The sequence below is a fragment of the Aureococcus anophagefferens genome, assembly GCF_000186865.1.
Source record: "Aureococcus anophagefferens unplaced genomic scaffold AURANscaffold_25, whole genome shotgun sequence".
In the NCBI taxonomy this organism is placed as follows: domain Eukaryota; class Pelagophyceae; order Pelagomonadales; family Pelagomonadaceae; genus Aureococcus; species Aureococcus anophagefferens.
This window is the reverse complement of record NW_008705585.1, coordinates 16,195-31,770: the sequence shown is the minus strand read 5'-3', so window position 1 is coordinate 31,770 and position 15,576 is coordinate 16,195. Positions and strand designations below refer to the sequence as shown.

The following is a 15,576-nucleotide window of genomic DNA, read 5'->3' as shown; positions in this document are numbered from 1 at the left end:
CGAGGCCAAGCTCGCGGAGCTCGCGGACGCCGAGGCCGCGGTCCTCGGGCTCGGCGGCGGGCCGCGCGCCGCGCGGGGCGCCGTCGCGGCGGCGGCCGCGGTCGCGCTCGGCGTCGCCTTCGCCCTCGGCCGGGCGTCGAAGCGCTAGGTGCGCGGGCGCCGCAAGAAGCTAAGTTTTGCGGTGTCTGGTGACTGGTGTGCGACGCGGAGTTGACGGGCGGCGCGCCAGTCGACACGAGTGCAAGGTTTGCGGAGCTGCACGATCGGTATCCACACCATACATATCTCATCTGCGGCTGCCCCATCATTCGCATACATCGACGTCGTACTCGAATCGCGACGCCCGGCAGCCCTCGTCGCACGGGCCGCGTGGGGCTCGGTGCGCCGTCCGCCGCCGCCGCCGCCTCGTCCGGGAGAGGCCGCGCCGCCACGCCGGGAGCGACGCGCTCGCCGGACTCGCACCGGGTGGAGCCGCGCGGAGGCGCGCGCCGCCCCGCCATGTCCTACGGCGCCGGCGCCCCGATCGCCTTCGCCGACGACGACGCCGTGCGGCCCGCCGTCGCCGAGGCCGACGCCCCCGCGCGGTCGCCGGGCCGGACCCGCGCGGCGTGCGCCGCGGCCCTGGTCTTCGCCGCGGCCGCGGCCGTCGCCGGCGGCCCCCGGCTGCTGGGCCGGCCCGCCGCGGCGGCCCTCGACGCGACGTCGACGACGTCGACGGCGACGAGCCTGCCCGCGCGCGTGAACATCAGCGTGTCCAACGCCTACGAGCGCAAGGCCGGCCGCCAGACGGGCGACGGCTTGTACCCGTACAAGTACCTCGTCGAGGTGCACCAGCCCACGACCTTCGAGGTCACGGACCTGAGCCACCTGCCGGCGTCGCCGGCGTGCACCTGGACCCTGGGCACCTACGTCGACGCGACGTCGGGCTGCGCGTCCGTGAGCCACATCTTCGACGCCGTCGGCGAGGAGTACGTCACGTTCAACGCGTTCTTGTCGACGACGGGCGAGTCGCTGTCCTACAGCTTCGCCGTGCACGTCAAGTACGTGCGCCGCGAGATCCGCGAGCTCACGGCCGAGGACCGCGAGCGCTACCTCGGCGCCGTCCAGGTCATCTACAACACGGACACGGCCACGGGGCAGCACGCTCTACGGGTCCGCGTACCGCGGCTCCGAGTGGCTCGTGCGGGAGCACCTCTACGGCGCGGCGTCGAAGATGTGCGACCACTGGCACGACGACGCGGGCTTCCTGAACCACCACGTGGGCATCACGTGGCAGTTCGAGACGGCCATGCAGGCCGTCGACGCGCGCGTCGCCGCGCACTACTGGGACTACACGATCGACGCGTCCCTCAACGAGACGGACCAGTTCAGTTCGAGTTTACTGTTCTCCGAGGACTGGTTCGGCACGCCGAGCCCCGTCAACGGCCGCCACGTCGTCGACGCGGGCCGCTTCGCGTTCACGAAGGTGAAGTCCGCGGCGCGCGAGTTCTCGGCGATCACGAACCCCTACGGGCTGCTCCGCAGCCCCTGGAACACGAACAGCGCGCCCTACCTCATGCGCTTCCAGCAGGTCATGGGCGTCAAGTACGACGACTATTCGTTGGCGGGCTGCTCCGTCTTCACGGACACGCTCCAGAACTTCGACTCCATCGCCGCGTTCACGTCGAAGCTCAACGGCCAGCTCCACGGGCCCATCCATATCATGATCGGGGGCCACTGGTGGTTCAAGAACTCGACGGACAACAAGACGCTGGCGACGAAGACGGCCCACGACATGGGCCTCGGCGGCGCTCCGTTTTCCAAGGACGCGTCCGCGTGGATGGGCGTCGGCCAGGGCTCGAGGAGCCGCATGCTCCTGGCGTCCAAGTTCCTGTGGCGCCAGGGCTACGTGCGCTGCCCGGAGACGTGCAGCAGCGACGCGGCCTGGGAGGACTGCGCGTGCTCGTGCCCCGCGGAGATCGTCGGGACGTCGGACGCGGACGCGTACGACGTGCTCAACAAGAGCGGCCTCATCGACATCAACACGAACTGGAAGAACCCGAACCTGTTCGGCATGACCTGGCGCGACGTGCTGGACTTCCTCTGCCACGTGGGCCACCCGGGCGAGATGTTCACGTCCGCGGCGCCGCAGGACCCGACGTTCTGGCCGCTCCACGGCAACGCGGAGCGCTTCATGCACCTCGTGCGGCTGCTCAACGCCCAGGGCGACAAGCATCTCGACGAGACCTGGGGCTACATGCACGTGACCACGGGGCTCGACTCGGACACGCACGCGGTCTGCAACTGGACGGGCGTCGAGGGCATGGGCATGCCGTCCTGCGATCTGGGCGCGACGTGCCCGGGCCACCACGAGGACGACCTGCTGCCCTTCGACCTCTGGGAGTCGCAGCCCCACAAGTTCTCCAACTCCGAGTTCTACAACTACACGAGCCCGCTCAACAAGCACGTGCCCTACGTCTACGACCGCCTCACGTTCTGGCCGAGCTGTCACAACCAGACCATCTGGCACGGCAACCTGTCCACCATCGTCGTCCGGGACTAGGATCCGCCGCCGCGACCTCCCCTTTATGATCCCCCATCCCCGCGCGAGCCGCGCGCGCCCCCGGAAAAAAACAAAAACCGACTAAGCATCGACTCTAGTGAGTTCCAGAGGTAGCTTGAAACATGCCCGGCTCCTTAGCAGCCCCGGCCCCTAGGCGAGGCCCGCGAGCGCGCCTCCATGATGAGAAACGGCGAGCGCGGTCGTGAGGATGCCGAAGACGAGGAACGGCTGGGCCGTGCCCTGGTACTTGACGTCGTACTTGACGGGGTCCTTGAGGAGGTACTGGGTCTGGGCCCAGATCTGGGGCGCGATGAGCCCGCCGAGGATCAAGGCGTAGGTCGTCTCGCCGATGTACGCGAGGTACGCCGCCACCGAGATCTGCGTGACGTCGATCATGCCCGCGCAGATGTACTTGGCGCCGTCGATGCCGAAGGCCACGGGCAGGGACTTGAGGCCGAGCTCGCGGTCGCCCTCGATGGACTTGAAGTCGTTGACGATGGCGATGCCCAGCCCCGCGAAGGAGTAGAGCACCGTCAGCACGACGACGTCGGGCGTCAATTCGCCGCCCGCGGCGCCCGCGCCGACCTCGCCGAACATGGCCTGGCCGCACCACCAGGGCAGCGCGATGTAGGACGCGCCCAGCGCGAAGGACCCGCGCCAGCCCTCGGCCTTGAGCTTGAAGGGCGGCGCCGAGTAGAGGTAGGACACGACGGCGCCGAAGCACGCGATGAGGCCGATGGAGTTGAGCGGGTTGCCCAGGACGTCGTGGCCCGCCCAGGCGTCGCAGCCAAAGGCGAGGGCCAGGCCGCCAAACAAGAGGGCGTAGACCTGCTGGAAGACCTCCTCCTCGGTAATGCGGCCCGACCTACCAAGCATGACGGTGACGATTTCTCATCGTTTCCCCGGTCAAAAGCTCTCGAAAATCGTCACGGCCACAGGACGCTGGGCCCGACGGGATCGGCCGGTAGGGCTCGTTGATCGCGTCGAGGTCGCGGTCGTACCAGTCGTTGATGGTCTGGCAGAAGCCCGTGAGGCAGGGTCCGCTGAGGACCATGCACGTCAGGGCCTTGGCCAGGTCCTCGCCGCCCTCCGCGAGGCTCGCGCCGCCGAGCAGCGGCCACCGGTAGTTGCCCGACGCCGCCGCGCCGCAGGCGACGCCCCAGATGAGGGGCACCCAGGTCCCGGGCTTCGTGAGCTGGACCCGGATCTTCCAGAGCGGCTCGTCCTCCGTGTCCGCGGCGCCGCGGAAGCCCACGAGCTGGCGGAAGCCGCTCGAGCCGACCTTGGCGTCGCCCTCGAGGTCGCCCTTGGCGCTCACGATCGTCGGCGGCGCGTCGACGCGGCGCGTCTTCAGGGGCCGCGCGGCCCCGGCGTTCTTCAGGGGCCGCACGCCGGGGCCGCGCGGCTGCACGAGCGCCGACGCGACCGCTAGGCACAGCGCCGAGCGCATGATTGCGGAGCGCATCATCATCAAGAGCTGAGCAGCTCGGCGAAGCGTGATCTTCAACGCGCGCACAGTGCTGCGCCGCCGACCTCGAAGCAGCCTTCGAGCGCGCGTGAAGGCTGCGTGAAGGCCTGCGTGACGACACCTGTCAAGATACTTGTCCAGATAAAGGAACTTAGATCTCGGCGCAGCCGCAGCCGCCCCCGTCGACGTGGCCGCCGTCCGCCGGCGTCGCGCCGATGACGTCGGCGGGGTCGCCGCCCGTCCACTCCGTGTCCGCGGCGCACTCGTCCATGTCGACGTGGAGGTAGGGCTCGCGCGTCGCCGGGGGCGCCGGCGCCTCGACCGCCGCCGCGTCCGCCTCGTCCGTCGGCGGCGCGCGCGGCGCCTCGCGGAGGAGCGCGGCCCCGCGGAGGCTCGAGGCCAGCGTCGACGTGTAGTCTCCCGCCGTCGCCTCGAGCGCGGATTTGTATTCGTCGATGTCCTTCCTGAGCTCCTCCATGGCCTCCTCGAAGACCTTGCGCTCGCGCGTGATGTCGTTCTTGATGAGCGCGAAGGCCGCTCCGAGCGCGACGACCTGCAGGCTCATGCTCGCGACCGCGAGCGCGGCCGAGCCGTGGCCGACGACGATGCCGAGCGACGCCAGCAGGTTCACCGTCACGAGCCACTGGAGCATCTCCGCCAAATTGTCGTCGCTGTCGCTGATGTACGGCTCGAAGACCGCGAGGAGCTTCGTCGACGCGAGCGAGATCATGATCCCGAAGAAGAGGCGCCCCACGGCGCCGCGGCTCACGACGAGGAGAAAGGACGTGGAGAGCAGCCGCCGCGCGATCTCCGCGATCTCCCACCACCACATGTGGGGCTCGTAGGGCGTGTAGAGGAGGCCCAGGTGGCGGATGTTGCCGTTGGCCGACCGGATCTCGAGCTGCCGCGCGAGCCGCTCCTCGGACGCGAGGGCCTCCGCGGACGCGGACGCGCGGCCGTAGACCGCGTGGACGCTCCGCGCGCGCGCGCTCCCCGCGTCGCTGGGCGCCGCGACGACGACGGACGGGTTGATCTCGTGCTTGTGCCGGTGCAGGAGCGTGAAGTAGAGCAGGGGCACGCCGACGGGCCAGACGAAGACCGCGAGGATCGCGTAGATCGTGTACACGAAGTAGTCGAAGCCGCCGCAGCGCACGGAGTAGTCCGCGAAGAGGAAGGCCTGCTTGCCGCCGGCGTCGTCGAGCACCTCGCAGTCGAAGATCTGCAGGATCTTCAGCGTGACGCTCGGCAGCACGAAGTAGGTCACGACGACCGTCGCCGTCGCCGTCGCGACCTTGACGTCCAGCCACGTCGCCGCGTCGCTCGGCCGCAGCGCCCGCAGCGACATGAGGGCCCAGATGAGGCCCACGAAGGCGACGGGGCAGATCGTGATGAAGAGGAGGCCCCCGTAGAAGCCGCCGCCGCGCATGCACCCGAGCGGGAAGATCGCGCTGACGTCGAGCGTGAGGACGTGGAGCGCCTCGAACTGGACCCGCATGAGCCGCGGGAAGCGCACGCCGTTGAGCAGGTTCGGCAGCGAGTAGACGATCTGGAACGACACGAAGACGATGCGCCACTTGCTCTTGAGCTTGTTGTAGAGCCGCTCGCGGCGCACGAGCTTCGCGGACTGCGCGCGCGACGACCCCGCCGTCGCGAGGTACCGCGCCACCAGCAAGACGACGACCGCCGCGAGCGCGAAGCCGACGCCCGCGCGGACGCCTAAACCCCGGCCGCACGCGGCGCACCGCGTCGCGTCGAGGTAGTAGCCCGGCTCGCAGACGGAGCAGTAGGGCGAGAACGCCTCGAAGTGGCCGCCGTCGCAGCCGACGCGGCCCGCCTCCGCGGGGCACGCCGTCTTCCCGCCGAGGCACGCGAGCGCCTCCGTGCTCTCGTCGTGGAGCCGCATGTAGCCCGCGTCGAGGGGCAGCGTCTCCAGCGTCACGGTCACGGCGTCGCAGACGAAGCCCGTCGCGGGGCAGGCCGCGCAGCCGCCTGGGCAGGACAAGAGAGATTCAACGTCGCTTCAACGTTCCGCGCGCGCGCGTAACAAAAAACATATCCACGCGTCGAGACCGTTCCGAGAGATGATCGCTCGTCCAAAAGTCAGCCGAAACGAGTGGAAAATGGCCGAGATATGAGCCTTTGAAGTTGGGAATGTCGCTCTCTTGTCCTGCCCCGGCAGCCGCCGCCGTCGCGGTAGTAGCCGACGGCGCAGAGCGGGCAGTAGGTGTCGTTGTTGTTATCCGCCGTCGTCGTCGGCGCCTGGCACGCCTGGCAGCTCCCGTAGTCGCCCGGTGCGAGCGACGTGTAGTAGCCCTCGGGGCACGACTGGCGCTGGAGCGTGACGAGGTTCCAGTCGAGGCCGTTGTCGGTGATCGCGGCGACGTCGTAGTAGAGCCCCGCGTGGTCGAAGGGCCCGCCCGTCCGGTTCCAGGAGCCCGTCGCCTCGAGGTGCGCCGCGGACGTCCGGATGAGGTCGTTGGGGTGGCTCAGCGCCTCGTAGAAGAGCACCTCGCTCGCCGAGTTCAGCGTCGTCGACGGGGCGTGGAGCTGCGTCGCGTTGGGCACGGACGCGACGACGACGTAGCCGCTCGACGCCTCCCGGATGTACGCGAGCACGGACGCCGGGTCCACGTCGGCGAAGGCGAGCCGGAACGCGTCGTCGAGCGAGCCGAGCAGGATCGCCGTGCAGCCGACGCCTAAAAAGGCGCCGTCGAGCCCCAGGAGCGAGCTGCAGAGGCCCATGGCGTGGTCGTTGCTCGGCACCGATGTGTTCAGATCCTCCGGGAAGTGCTGGGTCGCCGACAGCGTCGCGTCGCGGTAGATGCCGCTCCACGCCGACGCGCTCGTATAGCCGTCGTACGCGTCCGCCATCTCGTAGTACCAGGCCCGGAGCCGCGGGTCGTAGCCGATGCCGTCGAACTGGTCCAGGGGCGTGCCCCGGGCCGCGTCGATGGCGTAGTAGGCGCGGCAGATGCCGTCGACGCCGTAGCTCGGGCACGTGAAGTTCTCGTCGCCGACCCACCTACGAGGGCAATTGGATTTCTTCTCGCCTCCCGGCGAGCGTTGCCCGAAAAAACACGTCGCTCGACGCTGCGACCCACCCGAGCGCCCGGCTCCCGTTCGCGGCCGCGAGGAACCCCTTATTGTAGTAGCCCACGAACGCGCCCGAGGGATGGCCCGTCCACACGAAATAGACGTCGTCGCTCGCCGCCAGCGCCTGCGTGTAGACCAGCGCCCGCACGTCGTCGAGGACCACGGTCCCGTTGTAGAGCCAGCCCGTGCTGAAGGCCGTCATCATCGTCCCCGCCATCGTCACGTGCTCCGTGAACTTGACGAGGACCTGCTCCTCGATGATGCGCGCGTAGATGGACTCGTAGCCGAAGCATGCCGCGGCCCGGAGGCGCGCGGCGAGCAGCAAGGCGAATAGCAAAGCCCGCATCAGCGCATCCGCCTTCTGATTGCCGAGAGGCAGCCCATAGATGCTCTTTGGGCTCCCTGTCGCTTGCGCGGTCAGGTCTATCCTGAAACCATTTCGGCAAGGTGCAGCGTGCAGTGCCATCGGATGATATTGAGGCTGAAGCAGAGTTTGGTTGCCCGAAGCAGGCACGATGGTCTCATCGAGCTCTGTCCCCTCGATGCGCAGCGGCGCGCTCCGTGTCCCCTCGATGCGGTCTGGCCTGCTGCTGTCTCTCGGCGCCGCCGCGGCCGCGTTCCTGATCTGGCTCGCGTCCGCGGACGAGGAGGAGGAGGCGTGGCCTGCGTCGGAGCTCTGCGAGCTGTGCTGCGAGAACGCTGAGGACTTTGAGGACGATAAGGGGCCGCACGGCATGTGCTTCGAGTGCGGCCGCATGTTCTGCTGCGCCTGTCGACGGAAGATGATCGTGACTTCCGAGGAGCGGCGCGCGGCGGCGGGCCTGCCGCGGGTCGCGGAGATCCCTTGCCCGTTTTGCCGGTCGAACACCGAGGGATCCGCGCCGACGTACCTCATGCTGCGGAAACTCCTCGAAACGCGGCCGAAGAGTCGGTGCATCAAGCACTGCCACTTCCAGATGGGCCTCGTGCGATCGATGGGCTTCGGCGTGGGCCGAAGCGACGCCATCGCGCTCGCCCACTTTCGCGACGCGGCCGCGCTCGGCCACGGGCAGGCGATGTACTGGATCGGCGGGTCCTACGAGGACGGCGTCGGCGTCGAGAAGGACGAGGCCGAGGCCATGCGCTGGTATCGCCGGGGCCGCGCCGCGGGAGACCCGAACGCGACCGGGTGCGCCGACTCTGAGTCGACGCGGATGCTCAACCGCATGGCGCGCGAGCAGAACCGCGTCTGCGCCGCCGAGAGGCGCTGGCAGCAGACCCCTCCGGACCTCGCGGAGCGGGGCTTCGTCGTTTACTAGCGAGCAGCCCCGGGCTTCCTAGCGCTAATTCTTTTGCACCGAAGCCGAAGGCCACCGCCGGGAGACGGCCGCCGCTGTTACCGCACCCCTGCGGCCTCCTCGAGCGCGTCCCAGCCGAGGTCGTGGCAGTGGGAGAAGGCGACGTAGACGAGCGCGTGGAGGGCGAGGCCGTAGGCCGCGAGGACCGCGGTCCGGAGTCCGAGCCCCGCGCGGCGCTTGCGCTGGCCGATGCCCGGCGACGCCGACGGCCGGAGGACGACGGCCGCGGGCCGCGGCGCCGGCCGCACGGCGGCGACGACGGGCGGCGGCGGCGCCTCGAGGTCCGCCGCGGGCGGCGGCGGCGCGGCGGACGCCGCGCGCTTCGGCGGCCGCGCGCGCGCGGCGCGCGGCGCCGCGGCGGCCTCCTCGCGGGCCGCCTCGAGCTCCGCGCGCGACGCCTGGAGGTCCGCCTCGAGGCGGCGGAGCCGCGCGGCCGCGACGTCGCCGACGGCCGCGCGCGTCGCGAGCTCGGCTTCCGCGGCCTCGCGCATCGCCTCGGACGCCGCGAGGCCCGCGCGCGCGGCGTCGAGGGCCGCGCCGCCGCCCTCGGCGGCCGACGGCACCTTCGCCGACGCGCGGAGCTCGCAGAGGGCCTTGCGGTCCGCCGCGGCGGCGGCCGCGGCCGCCGCGGCGTCGCGCGTCGCCGCGGCGGCCTCCGCGGCCCTCGCCGACGCGTCGGCCTTGGCCGCTTTGAGCTGGTCGTTGAGCGTCTTGAGCGCGGCGAAGTTGCGCTGCTTCTTCGCGGACCGCTCCTCCGCGAGCGCGCCCCGCGCCGCGGCGAGGTCGTCCTCGGCCCTCGCGAGCGCGGACGCCGCGGCGCTTCGGTCGCGGTCGCGGGCCTCGCCGGCCCGCGCCGCCCGCGCCGCCGCGGCCTCGGCGCGCGCCGCGCGCTTCTCGAGGCCGTCGACGGCCGCGAGCGCCGCGTCGCGCGCGGCCCCGGCCTCGGCGGCCTCGCGCGCCGCGGCCGCGGCCGCGTCCGGCGCGCGGCGCCGCCGCGGGCGCGGCGGCCGCGCGCGACTCCGCGGCGGCCTCGGCGGCCTCCAACTTCGCCAGCGCCGAGTCGCGCGCGGCCTCGGCGTCGGACGCGGCCTGGCGCGCGCGCGCGACGCGCTGCGCGGCGGCGTCGGCGAGCGCGGCCGCGTCGGCCTCGAGCCGCGCGACGCGCTTCAGCGCCGCGTCGCGCTCCCGCGCGACGCCCGCGACGGCGGCCTCGCGCTCGCCGTTGGCGCGCGCGACGGCCCGCTCGCGATCGAGCCGCGCGCGCCGCGACGCCTCCTTGGCCGACGCGACCTCCTTCCGCAGCGCGTCGCGCTCGGCCTCGAGCGCGCGCGCCGTCTCCCAGGCGGCGGCGCCCGACGAGTCCGCCCGGTCCCGCGGCGCCTCGGGAGGCGGCGCGGGCGCGGCCGGGGCGGGCGCCGGGGGCCGCGCGGGCGCCGCGGCCGCGCGCGCCTTCGCCGGCGGAGCGGCCGCGCGCGCCTTCGCCGGCGGAGCGGCCGCGCGCGCCTTCGCCGGCGGAGCGGTTGCGCGCGCCTTTGCCGGCGCCGGCGCCGCCTTCTCGAGCGAGGGAAAGTCCTCGAGCGCCTTCGCTAGCGCGTCGTCGGCGCCGGCGCCGTCGTCGTCGTCGGCGTCGTCGGCGTCGTCGCGGAAGATGGCGTTCCCCGCGGCGACGCCGAGGCCGCCGCCGGCCTTGAGGAGCGCGCTGCTCACCTTCTCGGCGCCGTCGGCGAGCGGCGCGATGAGCGCGTCCTCGTACTGCTCGATTTTGGTGTCCAGCGAGGACTGGAGATTATCGACCATCTTCGAGAGGCGATTCATGATTCAAACCTCCGCAGGAACTTCCGCAGGACGTCGCGGAGCCGCTCTCCTTCAGGACACCCGGCGGCCGTGTCGCGTTTGACGGAGCTTCACACGACGGCGGCCCAGACTTTGGTGCTATTGCCACAGCTCGCTGAGTTCAACTTGACGTAAATCAGGCGGCCAAAATGCGATGGGCAAGCCTGATTCTCGCGTGCCAGGCCTGCTGTGAGGCGCTATCCGTGCCGCGTCGAGCGGTGCTTGCGACGCCAGCCATCGCTGTCGCTTCGATCCGCACCGATGCGGCCGCAGCGACCGCAGCACCAGCAAAGCCAGCACCGCCACCAAAGCCCCTACCGGCAAGCCTCGACGCGGCGTCGGTCTTCGCGCTCGTGTCGCCGGCCGGCGGCGGCGTCGTGTCCGTCGACCTCGACCGGAGCGGCCGCGTGCGGAGCGCTCTTTTTTTTTACGAGACGCGGCAGCAGGCGGACGCGGTCCTGCGCGCGCTGAATACCGCGCGGCCGCCGACGCCGCCGCTCGCCGTCGCGCGCGTGCCGCTCTCGACGGCCATCGACGCGACGCTCGCGGCGCCCTACAAGCGGGCGGGCTTCCCCGGCTACTTCTGCGGCCGCCTCGTGCTCGCGCCGGGCCGCCGGGCCGCGGCGCTGCGCGCGACGGGTTTGGCGGACCTCGGCGACCGATCGATCCCGCTCTTCTCAGCGTCCTGTGGCCGTGACGATTTTCGAGAGATTTGGGGTGGGAAAACAATGAGAAATCGTCACCGTCATGCTTGGTAGGCTCTTCTACAGCGACGACGCGCGGGGCAGCCGCGGCGACAGCGGGACGCCCGTGGAGGCCTTCTGGGACCCCAAGGCCGCGGACCGCGCGTCGGACGCGGCGAACAAGCGCGGCGGCGGCGCGACGCAGTACGTCCACGAGGCGGACCTCATGCTCCTGCTCCGCCAGCCCGAAAGCCTCGACGACGTCGTCACGCTCTCCCCCCTCCCCTCGAAGGCCCTGCCGGGCGACGTCGCCTTCGACCCGGCGGCGGACCCGCTCCTCGTCCTAGAGCTCGAGTGCGACCTCCGCGCGTCCGCGTGCGCCGTGACCAAGGTCGCCGAGGCGGGGCGGTAGTACAAAAGTTATGGACAGTCAGGTCATGGCGATCATGCGGTCGTGGTCGCCGAGCGCGGACGCCTCGGGCGACGGCGGCCGCAGGCTCGGCTTCTGGTACAGCGCGGACGGCGGCGTGATGAGCGCGGCGCGCTCGACCGCGCCGCGCTTCGCGCCGTCGCGGAGGACCTCCTTCCGGCAGTAGCCCGCCAACAACCCCAGCGCGAAGGACGCGACCGTGCCGAGGACGACGGCGAGGAGGCTCAGCTCGACCGTGAGCGCCGAGTCGGCCTCCTCGCGCGCCGCGTGCCGCGGCGACGGCGCGGCCGCGGCGCCCGCGTCCGGGGGGAACGCGACGGCCGGCGGCGGCCGGATCGCCGGCGGATTTCTGCGCTTGGCGCACGCCGCCGCGCGGTCGCGGACAAGCACGAACTCGTCGGCGACCTCGTGCGCGCTGCCGCCGGCGTCGCCCGGCGTCGCGCACGAGCTCGCGTTCAGGTTCAGGCCGTCGCCGTCGCCGGGCTTGCCGCAGGCGTCGCGCTTCCACCGGTAGTTCGCGTGCGTGTCGTTCACAAGCTCGAGGTGGCCGACGCCGAACGAGCTCTCGCGGAACGCGGACCATTCGAGGTGCGGCGCGGCCCACCGCGTGTACGTGTTCTCGCGGTTGCCGCCGTCGCCGAGGTTCACGTAGACGGGGCCGCAGGGATCGACGTCATAATCATAAACGCCTCTCGCGTCGGAACGCTCGTAGGCGTGGACGTGCCCCGCGAGGACGACGTCGACGCCGTGCTCGTAGAGGAGCGGCTCGTAGGCCCGGCGCATGAGCTCGGCCTCGTCGTGGTGCGCGCCGTTGCTGTTGTAGAAGGGCGCGTGCATCATGACGACGACCCAGGGCGTGCGCGACCGGTCCACGCGCGCCAGGTCCGCCGCGAGCCACGCGCGCTGGAGCCGGTCGCCGTCCTCGAGGAAATTGTCGTAGGAGTTGAGCGCGACGACGTGCGCGGGCCCCGCGTCGACGGACCAGTACAGGGGCGACGTGCTCCCCGAGGCCGCGTGGGGCGTCGGCCAGCGCGCCTCGAAGTGGACCCACTGCTCGCCGGAGCCGACCTCGTGGTTGCCGCCCGTCGCGAGCGTCGGCACGCGGCCGAAGACGCGGCTCGACAGGCGGCCGAAGGTGTCCCAGCGGAAGGGCCAGCCGTCGGCATATGATAAATCGCCGCCGACGAGGATGAGGTCCGGGTCCAGCGCGTCGAGCGCCGCCAAGCTCCGGTTCGACACGACGGTCTGCCCCAGGTCCGCCGTGAGGCCCAGCGCGAAGGGGTAGCCGGACCGCGGGAACGCGAAGGTCCGCGTCGCGCCGTCGCCCGCGACCTCGTAGGCGTAGGTCGCGCCCGGCGTCAAATCGTCCAAAGCGACCTTGTGAATGACCGGCGACGAGTAGATCGCGCCGGGGTTCTTGTAGTCCTGGAGGTCCTTCGGCGGCTTCGCGGGGACGTGGTAGGACGCGCTGTCCGAGTTGGCCCAGCCGCTCGTGTTCGCGACGTCCTCCGCGTCCGAGAGGGGCGCGAAGGGCGCGCCCATGTCCGGCGCGTACAAAGCCTCCTCGACCCAGATGATCGACGTGTAGCTCCGCGCGGCGCCCGTCGCGGCCCGACGATCCTCCGGCGCGTCCAGCGGCCAGAAGACGACCTCGCTCGCGAGCGCCTCGGGCGTGACGAAGGACACGAGGGCCGACGTCGGGCCGGCGAGCGACACGTGCGCCTGCGCGGAACACGCCGCGCCGCGGAAGTAGTCTTTGTCGGGTTTCTGCATGGTCGTGAACGTGAACTCGCAGCCGTCGATCTCCTCTTCACGCAGGTCCCGCGCGGGCGGAGCGCGCTGGAAGCGGCTCGTTACGTGGCGCGATGCGGTCGCGGCGCCGAGGACGGCGGCGAACGGCAGGATGGCCATTGCGGTCGGGTCCTGCGCGATTTTCGACGCTAGAATCGGGGCCCGAGCGCTCGTCTGGATTCAGCGCTGCTGCGACGCGCCGACGAACGCCCGGACGGCGAACTTTTCACGCCTGAAGTCCGGTCCAGCGCGATTCAGGCGTCGAATCGAGTGGCAAATTCATGTCTTGCGGTGCATCATCAGCCCTCCAAGCCGCAAAACGATGGACGCGGTCGGGCTGGGTTGCAAGTAAGGCGCAGCTATGGACGAGGCGCGCGACACGACGCTCGAGCCCAGCGACGTCGAGTTCGCGGTGACCAAGGCGGCGATCCGCGCCCAGGAGGCGCAGGACCTGACGAAGCTGGCCATCCGCGTGCTGTGCGACACGGCCCCGCCGCGGCCCGACGCCATCTACCTCTTCACGGAGCTGCCCGAGAACATGGGCAGCTGCTACGCCGCGGCGCTCGACGCGCTGAAGCGGTTCCCGCGCATCGTGGTGCTGCTGAGCGGCGAGGACGGCAGTCGGTGCCCCGGCGTCGCGGGCTTCGATGAGAGCCGCGAGCGCCTGGTGAACCTGGGCGCGCCCGCGGCGTCCATCGAGGAGGTGCCCTTCGAGGTCGGCGAGCGGCTCATCCACACGAAGAACGAGAGCGACTTCCTCGCGACGCACTGCCGGCGGCGGTCCTTTTACAGCGTGCTGATCGCGGCGCCGCCGATCCACGCGGTCCGCGCCTTCGCGACGGCGTGCACGTCGGCCATGGCGTTGGCGCCGACGATGCGCTGCTACTGCGTTCCCGGCCCCGCGGACCCCTGGGAGGCCGTCGTGACGCACTCGCAGGGGAAGGTCCGCGACTCGCGCGTCGCTTTGCTCGACGGCGAGCTCGACCGCGTGTCGGCCTACACGAAGAAGGGCGACATCGCCAAGGCCGCGGACATCCTGGCCTACCTGGCGAAGCGCGACAAGGCCGCGCGGGCCGACGCGGCCGCGGCCGCCAAGGCGCCGCAAAAGCCCGCGCCGCCGAAGACGAGGGACCGCGTCCTCTCGCCCCGGCCGGCGAGCACGGAGCGCACGCTGACGCCGAGGACCAAGTAGATTTTTAAGTTACGCCCCGCCGCCGAGCACGCGGTAGAACGCGGACAGCGCCGCGGACTCGTCGAGGACGGCGCGCGCGACGGCGCGCCGCGACGCGAATACGGAGGCGTCGACGACCGCGCCCTCCACCGCGCGCGCGGCGTCGGCAAAGTCCGCGGCGCCGACGGCGATGGCGCCCCGGGGCACGGCGAGCCCCGCGAGGGACGCGACGTCGTCCGCGAGCGCGGACCCGTCGACGACCGCGGAGCCGCAGGCCCGGAGCGCCGCGGCGGCGGCGGATTTGACGGCCGCGGCCGTCGGGCCCGGCGCGGCGTCCATGAGCGCGGGCAGGCACGCGCGCCGCAGCGCCGGCGACGTTTCGGCGGCGCGGCGCAGGCACGCGTGCGTCGCGACGGCCGCGTCGCGCAGCGCCGCGTGGAACGCGCCGCGCCACGTCAGCGCCGGGTCGAGGTCCACGCCGACGGTCACGTGGGCTGAGTCCGAGCCCGCGTCCTCGCAGGCCGTCGCGGCGTGGTAGACGCCCCGCGGGACGTACAAAACGTCGCCCGGCGCGAGCGTGACCGCGTGGTCCGCGCCGCGCCGCAGCAGCTCCGGCGGCGGCGGCAACGTCGCCTCGTGGAGCGTCGGGCACTCGAGGGCCGGGCCGTAGAGGCGCCAGCGCTTGCGGCCCCGGAGCTGGACGACGAAGACGCAGTGGTCGTCGTAGTGCGCGTCGAGCGCCTGCGCGCCCGGCGGCGTCGCGTACAGGTTCACGGAGCAGCCGACGCGCAGGACGCGCTGCACGGCGCGCCGCGCCTCGGCCGCGCAGCGGAAGCGCGCGTCGGCGCCGAGGACGACGACGCTCGCGGCGGCGCCGCCGCCGAGGCCCGCGCCGTCGCGCGCGCACGACGCGCGGACGTAGTCGGCGCCCTCGGCGACCGGCGCCGGCCGTCGGAGCACGTCGAAGGCGCAGTCGCAGGCGTCACGGCCCGGGTCCGCGTCGCGCACGGTCGCGAGCGACGGGCCCGGCGGCGCGGCGGCCGCCGCGAGCGTCGGGCCGAGGGCCCCCGCGGGCGGCGGGCGCGGCGCGGCCGGGCGCCGCGCGCCGGCGCCGTCGTCGAAGCACGGGAGGGTCGCCGCGCTCCCGGCCGCGGCGACGACGCGCGCGTTCCGCTCCCAGTCGCGCCGCCAGAACGACGCGTCGCCGACGAGCTCCGCGACGGGGACC

The 15,576-nt window shown here is 72.0% G+C and overlaps 4 protein-coding genes across 4 annotated transcripts in view; all 4 read right to left on the bottom strand.

Moving 5' to 3' along the window:
- Nucleotides 1-2,662: 2,662 nt before the first annotated feature.
- On the bottom strand, nt 2,663-4,029 carry AURANDRAFT_54854 (hypothetical protein; the record flags this gene model as incomplete). The annotated part of the gene is made up of 2 exons (XM_009041915.1): nt 2,663-3,407; nt 3,496-4,029. 2 exons carry the CDS (start codon nt 4,011-4,013, stop codon nt 2,693-2,695), a joined length of 1,233 nt encoding a protein of 410 aa, XP_009040163.1.
- Nucleotides 4,030-8,478: 4,449 nt separating this feature from the next.
- AURANDRAFT_66653 (hypothetical protein) lies at nt 8,479-10,255 on the bottom strand (the record flags this gene model as incomplete). The annotated part of the gene is made up of 2 exons (XM_009041914.1): nt 8,479-9,469; nt 9,525-10,255. 2 exons carry the CDS (start codon nt 10,253-10,255, stop codon nt 8,479-8,481), a joined length of 1,722 nt encoding a protein of 573 aa, XP_009040162.1.
- A 1,626-nt stretch (nt 10,256-11,881) lies between these two features.
- Nucleotides 11,882-12,790, bottom strand: AURANDRAFT_2456 (hypothetical protein; the record flags this gene model as incomplete). Its single annotated transcript, XM_009041908.1, has 1 exon — nt 11,882-12,790. A coding segment is annotated over one exon (909 nt), but the record flags the coding sequence as incomplete, so codon positions are not given.
- A 1,588-nt stretch (nt 12,791-14,378) lies between these two features.
- Nucleotides 14,379-15,576, bottom strand: part of AURANDRAFT_66651 (hypothetical protein) — a gene marked incomplete at both ends in the record, with an annotated part of 1,998 nt that continues 800 nt past the window's right edge. Inside the window, one exon of the mRNA XM_009041913.1 lies at nt 14,379-15,560. Within this exon, the coding sequence (XP_009040161.1) occupies nt 14,379-15,560 (1,182 nt within the window). The remainder of the gene's footprint in view (nt 15,561-15,576) is intronic.